The sequence below is a fragment of the Scaptodrosophila lebanonensis genome, unplaced genomic scaffold, assembly GCF_003285725.1.
Source record: "Scaptodrosophila lebanonensis strain 11010-0011.00,11010-0021.00 unplaced genomic scaffold, SlebRS2 tig00000024-arrow-pilon, whole genome shotgun sequence".
In the NCBI taxonomy this organism is placed as follows: Eukaryota; Metazoa; Arthropoda; class Insecta; order Diptera; family Drosophilidae; genus Scaptodrosophila; species Scaptodrosophila lebanonensis.
In genome coordinates, this window is record NW_022060538.1 from 21909760 (window position 1) to 21929800 (window position 20041).

At 43.6% G+C, this 20041-nt stretch overlaps 6 protein-coding genes across 9 annotated transcripts in view; 3 read left to right on the plus strand and 3 right to left on the minus strand.

Annotated features, from left to right (window-relative positions):
• Nucleotides 1–5734, minus strand: part of LOC115621016 (chromatin modification-related protein eaf-1) — a 35389-nt gene extending 29655 nt beyond the window's left edge. Inside the window, exons 1-3 of the mRNA XM_030514536.1 lie at nt 5211–5734; nt 4036–4289; nt 2807–3712 (exon numbers count right to left, since the gene is read on the minus strand). Coding sequence (XP_030370396.1) covers nt 2807–3672 — 866 coding nt within the window. The 5' untranslated portion in view covers nt 3673–3712; nt 4036–4289; nt 5211–5734. The remainder of the gene's footprint in view (nt 1–2806; nt 3713–4035; nt 4290–5210) is intronic.
• A 582-nt stretch (nt 5735–6316) lies between these two features.
• On the plus strand, nt 6317–8405 carry LOC115621362 (nucleoporin Ndc1). The gene is made up of 2 exons (XM_030514986.1): nt 6317–6856; nt 6926–8405. Exons 1-2 carry the CDS (start codon nt 6459–6461, stop codon nt 8271–8273), a joined length of 1746 nt encoding a protein of 581 aa, XP_030370846.1. The 5' UTR covers nt 6317–6458; the 3' UTR covers nt 8274–8405.
• On the minus strand, nt 8391–10335 carry LOC115621363 (putative OPA3-like protein CG13603). 2 transcript variants are annotated; one of them, XM_030514988.1, is made up of 7 exons: nt 10187–10335; nt 9961–10129; nt 9623–9897; nt 9451–9570; nt 9226–9394; nt 9015–9157; nt 8391–8949 (listed from the first exon to the last, which is right to left on the minus strand). In XM_030514988.1, exons 3-7 carry the CDS (start codon nt 9624–9626, stop codon nt 8621–8623), a joined length of 765 nt encoding a protein of 254 aa, XP_030370848.1. In that variant the 5' UTR covers nt 9627–9897; nt 9961–10129; nt 10187–10335; the 3' UTR covers nt 8391–8620. The 2 variants fall into 2 exon arrangements, with proteins under 2 accessions (XP_030370848.1, XP_030370847.1); XM_030514987.1 differs by having other exon boundaries at nt 9451–9897.
• A 933-nt stretch (nt 10336–11268) lies between these two features.
• LOC115621364 (putative OPA3-like protein CG13603) lies at nt 11269–12221 on the minus strand. Its single transcript, XM_030514989.1, has 3 exons — nt 12031–12221; nt 11807–11975; nt 11269–11742 (listed from the first exon to the last, which is right to left on the minus strand). The coding sequence occupies exons 1-3, from the start codon at nt 12170–12172 to the stop codon at nt 11571–11573; spliced, it is 483 nt and encodes a 160-aa protein (XP_030370849.1). The 5' UTR covers nt 12173–12221; the 3' UTR covers nt 11269–11570.
• A 323-nt stretch (nt 12222–12544) lies between these two features.
• Nucleotides 12545–17261, plus strand: LOC115620839 (pyruvate kinase). Of its 3 annotated transcripts, none has more exons than XM_030514273.1 (4): nt 12545–12695; nt 15274–16669; nt 16726–16882; nt 16950–17261. In XM_030514273.1, exons 2-4 carry the CDS (start codon nt 15295–15297, stop codon nt 16960–16962), a joined length of 1545 nt encoding a protein of 514 aa, XP_030370133.1. In that variant the 5' UTR covers nt 12545–12695; nt 15274–15294; the 3' UTR covers nt 16963–17261. The 3 variants fall into 3 exon arrangements, with proteins under 3 accessions (XP_030370133.1, XP_030370132.1, XP_030370131.1); XM_030514271.1 differs by lacking the exon at nt 12545–12695 and adding an exon at nt 14351–14625; XM_030514272.1 differs by lacking the exons at nt 12545–12695; nt 16950–17261 and adding an exon at nt 14346–14625 and having other exon boundaries at nt 16726–16886.
• A 401-nt stretch (nt 17262–17662) lies between these two features.
• On the plus strand, nt 17663–20034 carry LOC115620793 (pyruvate kinase). The gene has a single exon (XM_030514213.1). It carries the CDS (start codon nt 17793–17795, stop codon nt 20004–20006), a length of 2214 nt encoding a protein of 737 aa, XP_030370073.1. The 5' UTR covers nt 17663–17792; the 3' UTR covers nt 20007–20034.
• Nucleotides 20035–20041: the final 7 nt, after the last annotated feature.

A 20041-nucleotide genomic window follows, 5' to 3' on the forward strand; every position in this document is an offset into this window, starting at 1 on the left:
TTCTAAACAAGCACCTCCTTTTTTCTTGTCGATATCAAGAGCAAGTATTTTGTCGGGTGTACGAGGGAGGGTTAGGTAAAAGAAAAGGAAAATGTGCGACAAATGGCAAAAAGTGCGCAAAATAAACTCATTACATGGGTAGAGAGCGCGATGAGACAGCGGGCGGCGAGCGGCGAACGGAGGAGGCCAGACAGCAGTCCCTGCTGTTGCAACCTACGAGTAAAAGGCCGTCAGGCATATAGAAAAATATAGACAGACGTCGACACAGGGACCGAAGGACAGGCGAGATGCGTGATCGAAAGGCATGGTCCGAAGCACGTAACTAAAATTGAAAACTGCTTGACGCTAGCTAACTATTCCGCATTCGTTTCTGCGGCAGCAAGTTGTGCGGCGCATCCATGTCGGCCTTGCGGGGCGCTCAACTCAAAACTCAGCTCAAGTGAACTGAACGCAACACTCGATTTACTGCTCTCGTCCCGTTCCGGCCCGACCCGGCCGGTCCCGTCCCGCCACACGGTCTCATTTATGATTTATGCCTCTCTGACGCAGCCGCGGCACAGTGGGCGGCCAACCGTGGTGACCCGGTAATGTTAATGGACTTGTGTCACATTTATGTCGCATGTGACGTCACGGCGTGCCGCAGCATTTAAGCAATTGAACAATCAGCATGGCAATAGCAAACGCTTGCGCAACAATTATTGATTTACACAGCCCCCCAGACCAGGGACCAATCGCCGGGCAACGATTGCAACATTCCTTCCAAGAAACAGTCGAGCTAACTGCTCCGCGGCTGCTCACGAACGGAAGCGAAACAAAAAGTTGTATTCATGTTGCTGCCGTTGGTTATCTCTCAGTCAGGCAGCCAGACATAAAAGCTCAAAAATTTGCAAGGGGGCCGACTGGACAGACAGCAAGAGCTAGAGGCGCTGGCCGTAGGGGCGCACAGCACAGAGACACCAACGGGCACAACAACAACAGCAGCAACAACAGCAACAACAACAACATTTGCAGCAGACAACATAACACGCAACGTGGAAATTGGCAGCAGCTGTAGGCAGCTGACAATGACAACGGTTGACATAATGCAGAAACAGGGGCGCGGGCAGGAGCCGAGACGGCAACAGGGAAGGAGACAGAGGCAGGTAGGGTACAAGTGAGCACAGAATATCCTGCCTGCTGCCTGGCAACTGCAATACCTACGCAATATATCATGGGAAGGATCAAGAAGAAATACATCTGTGTCGGCACTAACCTTTATTTCACAAAAAACCACACTTCGTTCATCAACTGGAGGTCGAACTTCATTATAGAAGATATTTCCAATTTCAATTCCCAAGAATACCCACAATTTTCAGCCATTTAACTGAAATGGACGTTGTTATACCAATCATTCCTATGGCACCTACAAAATACAGTTTATGGTAACCGGAACTCCCTATTTCGTATTACTCCGAAGTTTCTCTTTTGGATATCACTATTGAATCTAATCCGGTCTACTAAAAAGCTGTGCTTAATGATACAACTAGAAGTTGACGTCTTAAGTCTGGATATATTGCTATATGCAGGACCAAAATAACTAATAAAATATACATTTGTCTAACTGCAAGTCTGACGATTTTAATTAGCTTTCTCACTTGAAAAGTTTCAACAAGACTACTTGAATAAAGAACCAGAAAAATAATGGATATATTGTCTTTAAAAATGATAGAATCCAACATTTTTTGTGGGCTAAAAATAAAGCCCTGTTCAAATTTCGGACCAATCAAGTGAATATGGAAAGGAGAGCTCTGATCGTGCAACAAATACTCGATTTTGGTATTCGTATTCAGGCAGTTTCTGAAAATTTCTGAAATTCTGAGCGGCTTATCTTGAAAACTGCTCAGATTGTAGGAGAAATGCAGAACATAACGACTTAAAAGCACGTAATGGAAGGCAAAACAATGCTACTGTCTCTCCTCAGGCAGGTAGCCCGCCTGGCAACTACTAGGTGGCAGCCACTTACAAAATCAACAATTGCCCATCTGGGCTGAGGTGGTGGCAACCACAACGCCGCAAACTATTTGCAGAGTGTTAAGGAGTGGGCCGAAAGCTAAAGTGGCTGGAAGAGTAGATTTGGGAGCGTAGATGGAAGTGGATAGCTGGAGGTGGAGAAGATGCCGCGCATGTACTTGACGATTGGGCAGCAGCAACAGCTGAAGAAGAACAATTAAATCCACTAGACGAAGGCTCGGGGCAGGAGGGTCGAGCGTTGTGGCCGACGGTTGCCGCTTTTCGACATATTTGGGTAAATAACTTATTTGTGTTTGTAATTATGTGTGCTCGATGATAACTCGCAGATAATGCCAGGTAAATATTTACACATCGCCGAGCGAAACAACAATGCTTAGCTGTTGGTTGCATGTGGCAAGATGGGGCACTCGGTACAAGGGTTAGCCAGCAAATCCGATGGCAGATAAGCAGAACGGCAGCGGAATCGGAACATTTGTACAACTGATGACGTGACTGCTGAATATGTTAGTCCGGCACCCATAAGCCAGCACAGTAACTGTCCCCAGCCGCCCCCCAAAAGAGCTCTGTGCGAGCATTTCCTGCATGCCACAAGGCTAGTCGACTGCGTCTGCCATTGCAGTGCAGTTTGTGACGCCTTGGGTTGGCATGCAGAACATTTTTATGGTTTCGAATGCGTTTCTGTTCTGCTTACTGTTGCGTTGGGGGAACCTACAATTACGAGACAATAACCAGATTGACTTTTAGCTGCCCCCAAAGCGCTGTAAATGTCATGTACAACAACAACTAAGACACTCACCTGATGTAGGCCACTTCATTGTTGTTTGTGAGGCGACGCCAGCCTGGAGCTAAATTTGCATTGTAGTTGTAGTTGCAGCTTTTGCTGTTTATGTTACTGTTTTTGTTGCTGCTGCTGCTGCTGTTGCCATTGATGATGATGTTGTTTCTGTTGCTGCTGCTGTTGTTGCCGTTGTTGTTACTGATGGCATTGTTGGCGTTTGCAACATTCTTAACATAAAGCTGACTGTTCTGGCTCATTTGACGTGATGCGATTGTTGGTGGCAGGCAATGCGTTGTAGCAACAGTTGACATCGATGATGTTGTTCCTCCTGCTCCTCCTCCTCCTACTGCTGTCGCTGCTGCTGCCATTGGCGACTTAAATGGTAACTTTATTTGCGTTTGACGTTGTCTGAGCTGCTGTTGCTGTTGTTGTTGTTGTTGCAAGTGCGGGCTTGTTGTTGGGCAAACGAAAACATGTTGCGCAGTGTGTCGTTGTTGCTGCTGCTGCTGCTGCTGATGCATGATGTTGCCATTACCATTTACCAAGCCAGCTGGTAAGATCTGCTGCTGCTGTTGTTGTTGTTGTTGCTGTTTATTGGCATTTGTAGCGACCCGCGATACAAATTTAGTTTGCTGTTGCTGAAAGAATTGTAGCTGTTGTTGCTGCTGCTGCTGGTGGTGTTGCATCGGCAACATTTGCTGTTGCTGCTTGTAAATATGCCGCTCCTGAAGGTTTATTTGCTGGGGCTGGGGTAGCTGTTGGTGATGTTGCTGCTGGCCCTGAATTTCGTTGATCTGCAACATGCCACCAACAGTTTCAGCATTGGCAACAATATTCAATTTATGCTGTTGCTGCTGCTGCTGGCCAGCGGATGTTGCGGCCATGATGATAACAGCAGCCGTTTAGTAGCGGACGATCTGTATGCTGCAATGATAAGCAGATGAAGTCATCAGTCAGCGAAGGCCACAAACACCATTCCCGATGATGGGCTACTTGGGTGGGTTTTCACAAAACGTGATTCACAACTAAGTCGCTTCGGGATGAGAACGAGCCCACACACATACATACATACATACATATGTATGTATGCATGTAATTATGATTCTGTGCGGTCGACTTGTACTCTGGATGTGATGTGTACAGATCTTGCCAATAGACAATACTTGACGCACATATGTACATATGTATGTATGCACACACACTCTCTCTCTTTCTCTCTCGCTCTTTTCTCTTTCTTATGCTCTCACCTTCTGAAACTATTATTTTCGTCTTGCTCATCTGCCAACATGTTCAATTAGTTGTAGTTGTTGTGTAAACGATACGCGGACGCGCGAGCATGTCGTGATGCTGGTCGTGGTTTCAGATGTTGTTTTTGTCGCCACTTCTTACGAACGAGGTGCGCGCTTTTAAACACTTAATTTCACTTTTTGTATACAAATACGAACATTTTCTTGCTGTAATAATGCGACTCTTGTGTTTTTCTATATGCTGTGTGCTGCTGCTGTTGTTGTTGTTATTATTATTTTCTGGCTGTTGCTGGTTTTCATTCAATCTGCTGCCACTCATGACTTCATTTCGAATTCAGACAACGAAACATTGTCGCAGCGAACGAAGAGCGAGCACAGCGCATAAAAGTAGGTGAATGGAGCATGAAGCGGCCGTTGTACATATTTTTGTAGTTGCAGGCAGCGGCAGGCAGACAACGACCGCGAGCAGAGACTGACGTCGACAGCAATCGACTCAAAGACTCACCCACTCACTTACACACACACACACACACACACACACAGAGACGCTCACGTTCCGAGCGAGCATTTTGTTGTTTGGTGCATTATAGAAAATATTTACGAAAAATTTGTTCAGGCCAAATTGTGCGCATAAAACTGTGCAATTTTCAACGGGTGTATTAGTATAAATTATGGCAAGAGTATGAGTTTGTGTGTGTGTGTGTGTGTGTGGATATGTGTCCGCACTGGTGTGTAAATTTATGCATATATATTAATGGCTCGTTTAAATAAACGCGTTTTATAATTAATGCGTGCGATTGTCTGTGGTTGGCTCTGGCTCTGGCTGGTTGGCTATTTTCAATGTGTGGACACCACCTGCCCTCAGGTTCTGCTCTAATGATCAACGCCGCTGTAAAACATATATGTAAATAACAACAGCAACAGCAACTATTTTGTATGTATATACAAAAAACACACACACACACGCATACAGCCGCGTATATGCACAGCTACCGGGAGCAGCAGCTGTTCGCCTTGGGCAGTGGGATGAATTGAATTGGTTGGTGGCTGGCTGGCTGCCTGGCTAGCTAAGCGATTTGCTTGTTTTCTTAGTGTGTATTATTGGGCAATGAAAACCAACACAACACACAAAATAACACTACACTACACACACACACATACGCATGTACACTTACTTAGATAGAACACACATGCATAGAGTAACACAAGCGCGTGCCTATGCTGCTGCCTTGGCTGCGTTATATATGTAACAGTTTTGTATAGATATATATATATATATATTGACCTCAATACGCATTACACTATGCGCTACTGCTTATCTGCTGCAGCAGCTCACATTCTGGCTTCCTTTTGGCAGCTGACATTACAGCCAAAAGTACACGTTTTGGTTAAGTGCGCGTTTAACTTTATTACCAACACCAACACCGTCGCGTCAGCCACACACGAATTACACCAAACAGCAATTAAATATGAATTAATTACAACAATTTCTGTCGTTTGCTTGATTCACGCAACATTGACAAGTTTCGTATTCAGCTCTCTGGCACCCTCTTTTTGCATACGCGACATGCTCTCTCATTCTCTCTCATTTTTTTTTTTTTTGTACTCAATTCGACTGACTGACTTTTTTCGTTTACTTTTTCTCCAAATGCTTTGTTGCGTTCGAATTTTAAGACCGCATACGCAGCTAATTATTACAAGTATTTCAATTTCTATTCGCAAGAGCTCATTGTTTTATTTTTATTATTTTTAATGGCCCTGGCACATCTTTAGTATAATTTTAATGCACTTTCACACGAATTAGCTGCGCACGACAAGTACGCGCAACGCGACACACACACAAACTGAAATTCCAACTGTAGTCCACTGTTGGTTGCTCTTGGAGGTGGTCGATAAATCAACATTTTCTTATCGATGTTTTCAGCACCATCGATATTTCCGTTTAGGTAAGACGGCAGTTTCATTTTCAAATTGGGTCACAAAATGAAAACACTATTGCTTGTACACCAAAAGGTCATATGGGCATAATGATTAGTAAATTTATTAGATTATTAAAGCGATGGTAACATATTGATAACATAATATTAATCAATTTATAACAGTGATTTGATTTGCATTAATATCATTTGACAAGTATATTTAAATAGTTTCAGCGTTTAAATAGGTTCGTTTTCGTGAAGGCTAAATTGTTTTCAAACAATAATTTTTTTTTTTTTTGCACTTTTCAAATTGTATAATCGATTACATGTAGCTGTGGATGGTATTAAAGTATTAAAAGATGCAGCATAAGTGTTTCGGAACTGGTTCAATCGCTTCAATTGAACTAAGCAAAGCGCGCGCAGTCGTGAGTTTAGTATTTCTGCATTTTAACAAAGTAAAAGTCTTTTCATGCATGTTATTGTTGTTTGCTGACAGCTGCAAAAATGTCCGCGGTTACATCGACCAATGCGAGCAAGCTATTGATGTTCTGGCGCTGCATTCGCGCCATCCTGCTAAGCGTCGGAATGCAATATTTTCTACTCACGGTATTTCTGCTCTCCGTTAATTTTCAACTGTTCCATCCGCTGGTATGGCTGGCCACCACGCTGCGGCTGGTGTGCAGCCTTTACACCTGGTTTGCGAGTATACCACTAATTGGTGCCGTCGTCCTTTATGGCGTGATCCTGTGTCAACAGCATCTGGTGGAGCGTCGCTATTGCGCCACTCGGTACCGCTGGCTGTTGCAGAACGGAGTACGCAAGGCTCTATTCCTGAGCGCGCATCTGCTTGTGGGCTACCTAACTGCCTGGCTCTACACGGGATACCTGCACTCGGACTATCGGTAAGTAGAGGCAATGTAGCTGGCAATGACGGATAGTGAGAACAAACCGATTATGTTTGCAATCTACAGCCATTTGATTTACAAATGCTACGGCCAGGACTGCTTAAGCTCTTACAATGTGTTCCTACTGGGAATGGGCACTACCGCTGGCCTCTACTACTACGCCCTCGAGCACTTGCGCAATGGGGAGTCCCTTCATTTCTACATTGTGAACCAACCACGTGCTCAGAAATTTCGGGAGCTGCTCCTCGCCGCCTTGTCTAAAGCACCCACAATGGCTGTGGCGCCGACGCTTGGATACACGTTTATCTTCTGGTTGCTCGGCTCGCTTGTGCGGCATAAGTTAAGTCAACTATTCGGCGTAGAGGTAGACGAGCAACTAGTAGGCATATTGGACCTCGCCACAAATGTGCGCCTCTTGTTTTATGCCTGGCTCCTCACTGTGCAGATTATGAGCAATATGCATCTGCTGCGGCACTTTTCTGCAATGCTCCTGGCCGAGGATCTGCCGCTTGTGATAGCACGTAGTCGCACGGCTTTTGTCAATGAGCAGGAACTGACATTGGTGTCTGCCCTAAGCGTCTTTAATGTCTATGTGGTGCAATGCGTAGCCGCGCGCTTCTTTTACAACCTGACCATCAGTCCAAATTCGTCGGCGCGCATGGAAATCTTTCTGCTGACGGAACCGGGAAATCGTCCAGCCAACTGGCGCGCTCTCTGCGATCAGTGCCTGAGTATAATAGTTGGTTTTACGGACGAGCTTGCGGACTCCATAAGCAACATCAGCGTTGTCAAAGGTCCCCAATCCTTCACACCACCTCCAAATGACGCGAATGCTAAGATACTAGCCGAGAAAATACTTCTCCGCCAATACAACCAGCTGCATGGCATTCGTCCCATTATGACGCCAATGTCTGAGCTATCAGCAGAGCAGCAGCTGCAGCAGAAATCGGAGCACATTCGTCGCATGCCCAATTGGTGCGAGCGCATCTCTGGCCAACTCGAAGCTTCTGTACAGCGGCTGCTGCAGCGCATTCCCTTCCTGGTGTATTTCTTCCACGAGTCTGAGGGTGCCAAGACAGCATATTTGCTCAACAACGCGCTTCCGATCTATTGGCTTTCACAGGCGCTTGCACACTTGTGTGTTTCATCGATTAAGGAGGATCGCTATGGCGTGGTGCAGAGCGACTTACCCGCCATATTTAAGGCGCTGCACCGCCTCAAGAGGGAGCTGGACATGCTGGCTACCGCCATGGCCTCCACGACGCGGGCGCCCAATAAGAATTTCAATATGCTGCGCTGTGCTGTGCAGCGCAGTCTTTACATAATGTGCTCCTCGTTCTACGACTATTTGGGCGAGGTGGTGCCTGCTGGCGAGGAACTTCATCAGCTGCAGGCCTTGGTACTGCATGACTGATTAATCCCATAACCACGGAAACCAAAACTCATCGACGTATGCATTTTGTATTTTTGTTCGCGCATCTCTCTTTAGTTGTTCTCGATAAAAATAAAATTAATAAATACAACTATAATGTACATAAGTATACAAGTTATATACAGTTATTGACTTTTTACCTAAATATGTAAATGTAACAAGTATTTGTTGTCATCTTACGTTTAAAATTAACAGGGATGAGTGAAGCAACGTGTTGATGAAAAGCAATTCAATTTGTGTATTGTCAGCCTCGTGCCAATTCTCTACTGGTCGGCCATTCCCAAAGCGTACATCAGCATCACAAGTTGGCGCTCCAGCGCAAGTATGGATCATTGCGACTGACCGGATTTCTTGGCAACAGTTGCGCTGCTGTTATGGTTGGCAGTTATGGTCACAGCTTCGGTCAAAGATTGCTCCAACTCGGTGGCCACCTCATCAATGCGTTCCAGCGCCTGCTTACCTTTTTTGGCGCGACTATCTGCAAAGACCTGAGTTTGTAAGTAGTTCAGAGCACGGAAGGCCATGCCACCCGCAGGATCGTAGTAGCCTTCATATGTTTTTGGGCCTCGTGCGCTCAAGCTTTGATCTGGAGTGCTTGGATCGAAGGGCACATACTCTTGCAGACGCTCCTTATGCCAACTGAAGATATTGCGCGAATCTGTACAAGAGCAAATAACTGTAACTAATCCATTCAGAGCAAAGAATATATGCAAGCGATCCCACCTAGATCTGCCAGCACGCGTGTCATTTCGCGTATTTGGGCGTCTTGGCGCTCTAAACGGAAGCCCATCTCTGTCAGAGTTAGGGACATCTGGCGCTTTTCCATTTCTATGGCCTCCGCCTTCTTACTTTCCTTTATAGCTTGGCTGCAATAAAAACCAACATGTATTATAAATGCTCGTTCATTTGGCGACTTCGACAATCTTTTACCTACCGCGAGTACTCAAATATCAGAAGTCCGGCGCCAATAGCAAAGATAATGAATTCACCTAAAAGATTTGCTCCCAGTTCAATAGCCATGGCCTCGTTCAGCGGAGGGACTGTGACTGGCCGCCCCAGGTTAAGTGCCCACATCTTTGTCTTTACCTCCACCCAATTGTAGACTGAAAATTTAGCAAACAGTTTAATTGCAATAATGGTAATGGCTATAATGTCTTACACTGAGCCGGCGGCATGCAAATGTACTTCCTGAAGAATGGACTAGACTTGGCATTTGCTTTAAGCACATTGGCAACAGGCTTGCTAATCTGCTTGATGGCTAAAACGCCCAGTTTCGCCGCTGGAAATGCTCCAATTACCATAGTTCTATTGTTTTTATTAAATGTTACTACCCATCAACAGTGTTACAAAATCATCGACAGCTGATTGCCTACGGTGTGCTTGGCGATGGCCGTCAATCGATTGGTATTCAAGCAGTTTAATCGATAGTTGCAAACTGTGCGATAAAAAAGCTGGTCATTCTTCGAATTTGCTTAGTTCGTTATTTAGTCGTTCGATTTCCTTGGCCTGATAATTGACGTTCTCCTTCAGAGATCCTATTATTTTCCTGAGCTCTTCCCGCTCTGCCTTCTGCTTTTCGTGCTTCTTTTGATCATTTAGAGCTTGGCTATAATGAGGTGAAAGCAATTGTTGAATTAAAGTCCTACACAAATTACAATATGCTACCTACCGCGACACCTCAAAATATATCAATCCCAGGCCGATGGCCAATACGATGAGTTCACCCAGTAAGTTGGCGCCCACTTCAGTAGCCATAGCGTCGGTAAGTGGGGGCACCCGGGTCGGCTGATTCATGCTCATCATATACATCTTAGACCTTACCTCCAACCAATTAAACGCTGCGAGCAAAAAAGTGCATCGAAAGCTTTCTCATTGTAGGTTTACAATACTCTTACCTCTACCCGGCGGTATGCAAATATGTTTTCTAATCAAAGGATGCTCCTTGGCTGCATTTTTAAGAAAATTGCTAAAAGGTTTGCTCACTTGTCTGATGGCCAAAATAGAAACTTTAGCTAGTGGCAGTGCGCCCACAACCATTTTTGAAACAGAGAATTTAAACATTCAGTCATATGATTCCAATGACTTGAAACAGATTCCAAAAATTATGCTGAGAGAGTTTTGAAAAGCATGACAAAAAAATGTAAATAAAATGAAAGTTCCGCTTTACTATCACAGTAACTGTTCATTCCTTATATCAATATGTTTGGTTCGAGGAGACGGTGGAGGGAATTTACATAATCTATATGTTGCAGATTTTTTAACAAATTCTAATGATATCATGGTCGCAAAACTTTAAATGTTTATAGATGTTTTCAAAAATCTATGCCCTAGATTTAGTACAATACATACTGTGACCATATACTTACTATGTATGTAAATTTCTGTAAATTACAAATTCGAATATTTTGAAATTATATTGTGAAATTTGTGAACCGCAGGCAAATCGAGAATTAAATTGTGAAATTTCTAAAAAAAAATTAAATAATACTATTTTGAAATTATTGTGAAATTTTCGAAAAATTAAATAAAAAAATTTGGCCGCCCTCTTCTGCGATTCTCATACTAAGTACCTAAGCGCTAGCAAATCGAGAATTAAATTGTGAAATTTATGGAAAATTAAATAATAAATTTGTGGATTTAAACTGTGAAAATTTTTGAAAAATTAAATAAAAAAAATTGGTTGTCCTCCTTTGCGACTCTCATACCAAGTACCTAAGAGCTGGCAAATCGAGAATAAAATTGGGAAAATTTTGATAAATTAAATAATAAATTTGTGGATTTAAATTGTGAAATTTTTGAAAAATTAAATAAATATATTGTGGTCGGTTGATCGCCAATCAGTCATTTAGGACAAACTGTTTTATATATATAGAGATTATGTTCTGATTAAAATTTTAAATATATTTAGAATAGATTTTATTCAATTGCTTCGGTTATCATGACCTAAAAATCAATACAAGGTATAAACAAAAGCATGCGCATTTGGTTATTTATATTTTAAAAGTCAGATAAGTCTATACCCACGTTTGTATACATATTCATGTACATATACTATGTATGTATAAAGATGGGCAAATGGCTTGTCGGACTTTTCATTTATATATGCTTTACAATAAATAATTTTGCATAACCTTTGCTAACACAAGTATAATCAATTTTGAAATATTTATGGCTGAGGTGCACTTTCCCAATAATTGTCGGTCTTGTTTGCTTTTGGGGAATTAATTTTCGGTTACATCAGCCAACAGATAGGCACAATGGGCATTTATAATAAATAATTTAATAACATTCCTGGTCGACGCTAGCTTCAATAGAGCCCAGTTTCTCCTTGAGCTTCTTTATTTCCTTTGCCTGCTGACAAATACGAATCTTCATCTTCGCTATTTGCCTTCGAAGCTCTTCTTTTTCTTCAATTTCGTCGTTTTGTTTCTTTCTTTCATTTCGTGCTTGCCTGATGGCCACAGAAATGTAAGGGGAAATATTAGGGAGGCTTTTTAAATTTGTTTCCTACATACCGCGAGAATTCCAACATAATTAGACTGACGCCAATAATAAATATAATAAGCTCCCCGAGTATATCTCCGCCCACTTCTATGGCCATGGCGTCGTTAAGAGGTGGCACCCGCTTTGGCTGCTTCATCCTCAACATTAGCATTTTACCCCTAACCTCCAGCCAATTGTATACTACAACATTTTTTCCAATAATAGCGATTCCACACCAAATGTGCAAATTACTCACATTGAGCCGGAGGAGTGCAAACGAAATTCTTAACAAATTGATTCGACCTGGCACTACGTTTTATTAAGTTGCTGACCGGCTTGCTAATGTGCCTTACCGTTAGCATACCCAATTTTGCAATAGGAAATGCACCTACCACCATGTTTGAAACAAAAAATTTTTAGAACAAAACTTTTTACTGTGATTCGCCATTCTAGCGTGTGACGGGAAAAGCGAAAAATATTATTTGTTTATTTTTTATATATGTACTCTTTTATTTTTAAATAATTTAATAACAATTTTGAATGGTATCTTACTCTGTTTCTATATAAATTTAAATTATATATTATATTGAATAATTAAAGAATTATAAATGTTGCTTTAAACTCGCGCCTAAAATAATCTCATATTTACTGTATTTTTTAGTATTTCGTAACGACTGGAATAGTGCTGTATAACGACGTTCTGCCATATGCTGGAAAAGCACAAAACCGGTGCCCCCAATGTATGTATGGGGCCTCCAAACTTTTGCCGCCTAGTCGCGAAACAGATCGCACGCCGCAAAGAAGCCAAAAGCTAATCCGACCGTGTTCTGTGGTGTATTCCGTTGCCTGTGCATTTAAATTAATTTAATTCCAAAACAGGAAAAGCTATTTATCATTCGTTACTTTTAAAGCCCGAACCAGGTAATTATGTGTCCAATAGGAAAATGACTTAAGCGCAGAACTATATGGCGAAACGAACGGCGTAGTTTCTGAACAGTTTATCTTTTTCTTTTTGTAATTTTCGCAAGTAAATTTACGTATGTATGTATGTATGTATGAGCGGTGCTGTGAATTGTGATTGTTGTCGCAAATTTTGATGATGCAAGCGATTTCTCCGCATTATGCGGCATTAAGTCAAGCGAATAGAAAAAGCACAAAAGGCAGACACACGCCTCCACTGCTCTTGACTGTGTCAGTCGGTCGGAAGATATGTAAAGGTGAAATAGAAGTCATTCCATATACATACATACATACATATGTAGCAACACACAGGCGGCTGTTCACTGAACTTTATATGTATGTGTGCATGTGTGTACTTAGAAAAGTGCAGTGGCAGCAATATTAGTAATCGCGATCTGTCCAATATTGTAAACGAACGGTGTTATCTTGAATTTGTATACATGAACATATCTACATACATGTATATGTTCGTATGTAGAGATGTTATATTGTTTTTTTTTTCTTGTCATATTCTAAAAGCCAAAGACAGAACTGTGATGAGTAATTAAGCTGAATGTTGATAGTACGCATGGAATTATTTCTTGTTTTCAAGCACTCCAGAATGATTATTTTTGTCACAGAGTGCTAAGTTTAGTTATTTTTGAACTAACAGCGTTTTGTTCCAATTTTGAGTGTCCTTTTAAAGCAAGTTCAAGGGCATTTGCGCCCAAAACAAACTAAGCTTACTATGTACATACATACAAACATATGTATATGTTTGGACGCTAGCGCATTGAAAACACGGAAACTTTTTTGGGGGCTGTGGAAAAGTACTTTCACTTTCGCCGCCACATGAGGAAGAGAACTTTTACACACAGTCAAACTTTTGTATATACATACATATGTATATAAAAAAGCTGCGTCGTCTACGATAAGCTTTATCGTTCGTTTCCCTTCACACATCCAGAACGCATGCGTTCTCCGTGTGCTCAACACTGATGATGGACACGTTGTTCAACACCCCCCGCAAAATTTGAAATCACTCACGCGGTAGCTGTTAAAATAGGAGCGCGTGAGCATGCGTGTTGCACGCTGAGGCGTATTTGCTGCTCCTTTGATTAAATTTAAGAGATTGGCATTCAAGGTCAACACAAGCAATAATTGAGTATCAGCGGGCTTTGACTAATTTACGTACATATCTGTGCCGCCGCCGGCAGATAAGCGGCCGAAATTCGCTTGGAAACCAAAACAGCTGACGATCAATTTTGTTTACATTACGCACAAACACATTTGTTTGTCCGTATATACATATGTATGTATAAATCAGTATAAATCAGCATTTATTGAGCCCATTCCGGCTTTTGTTCTGCCTGTATAATCACTACTTTTTCAACTTAGGCATTATTCAGCTTCGGCAAGAGAGCTTTGTGCGCTCTCGTTTTGGATAAACTTTGAACGATTACAATGGGTGGCTCTTTAGGGGTGGCAATGGCGTCTGTTGGCAAACGCCTGCCCGCCGGTAATAGGGAGAGCGGTTACTTAGCAATTTGTTTGGTTGGCTGGCTGGCTGGCTTTTTCCGCTAAAGTCTTGCGCTTGTACTCATTGTGTTACCGACTTTCGAGCACTCTTGTCGACCATCGGTACTCTCAGCCAAATTTTCTAACAACCGACAACAGAAGACTGTGCGTTAGTCGAGCAGTCCATCTCGTTGTGTGAAAACCCCAACGCGCCTTGGCTTCCGTTGCAAAATTGTTGCCCTACACAACGCTTTGCTGTCGTCGCTGCTCTTTGAATTTAGTGCGAGCCAACGGGAAATATTCTAATAATAAACGTCGTCACTTGCACACTGCCAACGTAGTAGCCAACAAAATGGTTAACGTAACCATTTACGATGAGGCTCCCAAGCTGAAGGTATCTATTGTCTAAAAGCCCGCTCGTCCCCTCGTACACGATGACACTGTCAATGTCAGATTTAAGCTCCTCCATTTGATATACACACACGCTAACACCAACTTATGATAATATATGTACATACATATGTATCTAAATATTTGTAGCTGTAATTAACAAGGGCTTTAAAGAATGCCAGTAAAGTATGTCATATGGCTAACAAACGATTCGCAAATGCAAATTATGCAACTTTTTCATGGCAGCTGCGAAAATTCTGCCGACAAAACTGACCTTCGGCGATGCATTGCCGACGCAGTCGCTGCACAAATTCCTTCTGTTCGTTCTCCGACTCTCTAGCTCTCTGCCATCCTAAAACTCTCACTCGCTCGCGCGCTCTCATTAGTGTTCTCATATGCTCGCTGAATCTTTTGCGCTTTGTTTATAAAAACGATAGGGTGAGTGGGTTTGATGGGAGGGATGGGAAGCTGGGGCCGGGGTTGGGGCCAGGTTCGCGTTTCGTTGTTGACTGTGGCCGAAATTTAATCGATGCGGCAACAAATAATGTCAACGACTTTCATTGGCTTCTGTCCTGAATTCATTAGTCATGGCAATTGGAGGCTCGTGGATGTGTGTATAGCAAAAGTAATTAAAACCCTTTCTCATTTACAGCCCAACGAAGTACCCCAAAACATGGCCGCCGAAGCTGATTCGCAATTGGAGCACATGTGCCGCCTCCAGTTCGACTCGCCTGTACCACATGTGCGTCTGTCCGGCATTGTGTGCACCATTGGTCCTGCCTCGCGCAGCGTCGAAATGCTCGAGAAGATGATTGCCACCGGCATGAACATTGCCCGCATGAACTTCTCACACGGTTCGCATGAGTATCATGCCGAAACTGTGGCCAATGTGCGTCAGGCGGTCAAGAACTACTCTGCCAAGCTTGGCTATGAGCACCCAGTGGCCATTGCCCTGGACACCAAGGGACCTGAGATTCGCACGGGTCTGATTGGCGGCAGTGGCACCGCTGAGATTGAGTTGAAGAAGGGCGAGACCATTAAGCTGAGCACCAACAAGGACTTCTTGGAGAAGGGTTCGTTGGAGGTGGTCTACGTGGACTATGCCAATATTGTGAATGTGGTCAAGCCCGGCAACCGTGTGTTCGTCGATGATGGTCTCATTTCGTTGGTTGTGCGAGAGGTGTCTAAGGACACTCTGGTCTGCGAAGTCGAGAACGGTGGAGCTTTGGGCTCCCGCAAGGGCGTCAATCTGCCAGGAGTGCCAGTTGACTTGCCTGCCGTATCCGAAAAGGACAAATCAGACTTGCAGTTTGGCGTGGAACAAGACGTTGATATGGTCTTTGCCTCGTTCATTCGCAATGCCGCTGCGCTCTCTGAGATTCGTGCTGTGCTCGGCGAAAAGGGCAAGAACATTAAAATTATCTCAAAGATTGAGAACCAGCAGGGCATGCACAATCTTGATGAAATCATCGAGGCTGGTGATGGCATTATGGTGGCCCGTGGCGATTTGGGCATTGAGATCCCAGCGGAGAAGGTCTTCTTGGCCCAAAAGGCGATGATTGCACGCTGCAACAAGGCTGGCAAGCCTGTGATTTGTGCCACCCAGATGTTGGAGTCCATGGTGAAGAAGCCTCGTCCCACACGTGCCGAAATCTCTGATGTGGCTAACGCTGTTTTGGATGGCGCTGACTGTGTCATGTTGTCCGGTGAGACCGCCAAGGGTGAATACCCGCTAGAGTGTGTGCTGACCATGGCGAAGACCTGCAAGGAGGCTGAGGCGGCGCTTTGGCATAAAAATCTGTTCAACGACTTGGTGCGTGGCGCCGCAGCATCACAGTTGGATGCAGCTCATGCCGTCGCCATTGCTACTGTTGAGGCTGCCACCAAAGCTAGAGCCGCAGCTATTATCGTCATCACAACCAGCGGCAAGTCAGCCTTCTTGGTCAGCAAATATCGCCCACGCTGCCCCATCATTGCTGTCACTCGTCTGCCACAAACCGCACGTCAAGCTCATCTCTACCGTGGCCTGGTGCCACTTATCTACAAAGGTATATGCGGTATTATCAAAAATTAACCGAAAAAATGACTAATATTGCTCTTGCAGAGGCTGCCCTTGGTGACTGGCTGAAGGATGTCGATGTTCGCGCCCAGTTTGGTCTGCAGGTTGGCAAGAAGAACGGCTTCATCAACAAGGGCGACTCCGTTGTCATTGTCACTGGCTGGAAGCAGGGATCTGGCTTCACAAACACCATGCGCATTGTGTAAGTAGCTCGAAGAAATTATCCTATAGCTATGTATTATTCTTATTTTTATCCAATACTTTTGCAGCACCGTGGAATAAATATCGCATCTACAGATGTACCTCGTCCGCCACAACTTCGAGCGTTCCAAGCGCTTCAAACGCTGTGCGTCGGCGTTACTTACTGTTATTAACCAAGTTAATTTATTGAAGCTCTAAAAACAATTCACAAATTGTATGGAATATTGTAATTTCGGAAATTTAAATTGGATAAGCCGCTTAGCATTACTCCAGGAATGGAGCTGCACATAAGCACAATACATCTTTGTTAAATTAGCGTTCTTCATAGTAAGTTGATAAACAAAGATTAATAAAATATTATATATATGTATGTATGTAAATTGTAAAGTTTTCCATTATATATAATACTCTATAAGGGTTATATAAATTTTTAATGGTAGAGAAGCTTCGGGGCACTAATCTCACTGTGTCGTATAATAATTGTAGTAATATCAAAGTTACCTTCAGGTCTTCATTCTAAATCTCAGCCCTTTTCGAATTCTTTTTCCGAGCTTTTTAGCTCACACATTATTCGCAAACCTTTCAAAATTTCTCTCATAGTAACACTAAGCTCGCGGAGCACCACGCGTGCTGTGCTCTCGTGCTTCACCCCCATAGCTCGGTCTACTGATGTGCGCAGCTTCGCCGATAAAGCGTCCAAAAAGGGGCCGGTAAGTCAAGTAGCATTTCTTTCTCGGCTAGATATTTAAATGGGTCTGTTTTGAAAGCCGCCAGTGGTGCTGGACCGTGGGCCCTTTGCCTCGCATCTCGACTACAAGTCGCGACTGCAATACAATGCGCCTAAAGGGTCCTTCCCGCTGAGTGGGATCATTTGCACAATAGGGCCGGCCACAAACAAACCTGATGTACTCATGAAACTCATGGACGCTGGCATGCGAGTGGTACGACTGAACTTCTCCCATGGCTCTCATGAAAACCACAGCAAGACTATAGAAATCGCACGCAAGGCCATCATTTGCTACTCTGCCAGGAAGGGATATTCCAAAACTGTTGCCATCGCATTGGATACCAAAGGACCGGAGATTCGAACGGGTCGCTTAGCGGGTAGCGATACAGGTGAAGTCGAATTAAAGCAAGGTGATAAAATAAAGCTATCTACTAAAAAGGATATGGAGGATAAGGGCTCCAAAGATGTCATATATGTCGATTATCCAAACATAACAAAGATCTTGAAGCCCGGAAATCACATTTTTATAGACGACGGGCTCATTTCGCTGCTGGTGAAGGAAATAGCCGGCGAGGAGTTGTCATGCGAGGTAGAAAACGGTGGCAAGTTGGGTTCGCGTAAGGGCGTGAATCTGCCGGGGGTGCCCGTTGATTTGCCCGCAGTAACCGAAAAGGACAAGGCGGACTTAAAGTTCGGCGTACAGCAAAAAGTAGACATGATATTCGCTTCGTTCATACGAAATGCCAAAGCGCTCGAAGAAATACGCAAAGTCTTGGGCCCAGAAGGTAAACACATTAAGATAATATCGAAGATTGAAAATCAGGAGGGTATGCAGAACATAGACGCAATTATTGAAGCCTCTGACGGAATTATGGTAGCACGTGGAGATCTAGGAATAGAGATTAAAGCTGAAGAGGTACCTCTAGCGCAAAAGGCAATTCTCGCTAAATGCAACAAGGTTGGCAAACCCGTCGTTTGTGCAACTCAGATGCTGGACTCTATGACAACCAAACCGCGGTCCACGCGCGCCGAGGCTTCGGATGTGGCAAATGCAATCTTCGATGGCGCTGACTGCGTGATGCTGTCCGGCGAAACAGCCAAAGGGAAGTACCCTGTCGAAACTGTAAAGTGTATGGCCGACATTTGCTCTAAAGTGGAAGCCGTGCTCTGGTACGAACGGATTCAGAACGATATAAAGGCCGTTGTGAAGTCTCAAACTGCAGATGAAATATCTGCGGTGTCCTCGGCAATTGCTGAGGCTGCCACAATAAGCCAAGCCAAGGCGATCATCGTAGGCAGTCCGTGTGCACTTATCTCCCACATCGTTAGTCAGTTTAGACCCAATTGCCCAATTGTCTTGCTAACAGGTTGTCCGGTGCAAGCACGGCAGTCGGTGATCTTCCGGGGCGTCTATCCGATCGTTTTGGAGGAAATGGCAACGGGCTGCACTGGTTTTAGACGAGTCCTTCAGAAAGGCATCAACATTATGGCTAAAATGAAAATGCTCGAGGTTGGTAAGACCGTTACTGTTGTGATCGTTGATGCTATGAAAGCGGATAAAATATCATTCCGACTGTTGTCCATAAAGCAGAAATGCACAAAGGCGGAAGACGAAAAGTTATTGGAGCTACAATGCCAAGAACTGGCTAAGAAGGATAAGTGCAAGGAAATGGCTGAAAAACAGAAGGCTAAAGCGGAGGCGGAGAAAAAGAAATGCGAGGAACAGGCAGCGAAAGACAAATGCAAGGCTATGGCCGAGAAAGATAAATGTAAAAAGCCAGATGAAAAGGAGAAATGTGGGGATGACGCCAAAGAAAAGGCTGAGAAAGAGAAGTGCAAGGCAATGGCAGAAAAAGAGAAATGCAAAAAATCGAATGAAAAGGAGAAATGTGGGGATGGTGGAAAAGATAAAGGTGAGAAAGATAAGTGTAAGGCAATGGCAGAAAAAGAGAAATGTAAAGCAATGGCCGAGAAAGAGAAATGCAAGGCAATGGTGGAAAAGGACAAATGTAAGCAAAAGAAAAATAAATGCGGAAATGAGGGCAAGAACGATAAATGTAAAGAAATGGCAGAGCAAGAAAAATGCAAGAAAATGGCCGAAGAAGAAAAATGCAATGCATTGGCTGAAAAGGAAAAATGCGGCGAAAAACTAAGTGACAAGGAGAAGGCTGAGAAAGAGAAGTGCAAAATGATGGCTCTAAAAAAAGAATGCCAGGCACTGTCCGATAAGGAAAAATGTGCCAATAAGCAAATGGACGATTTACAGAAATATGCAGAAAAATGTAGGGAGGATGCAATTAGAGAAAAATGCAAGGAAAGGGCCCAGAAAAAGAAGGCAGAGAAGGAAAGCGCCGAGAAGAAAGAAGACAAGCCAAAAGCCACTGATAAGAAAAAATAGTAATAGCACGAAGGTTCCCCAAATTGGAGGATCCA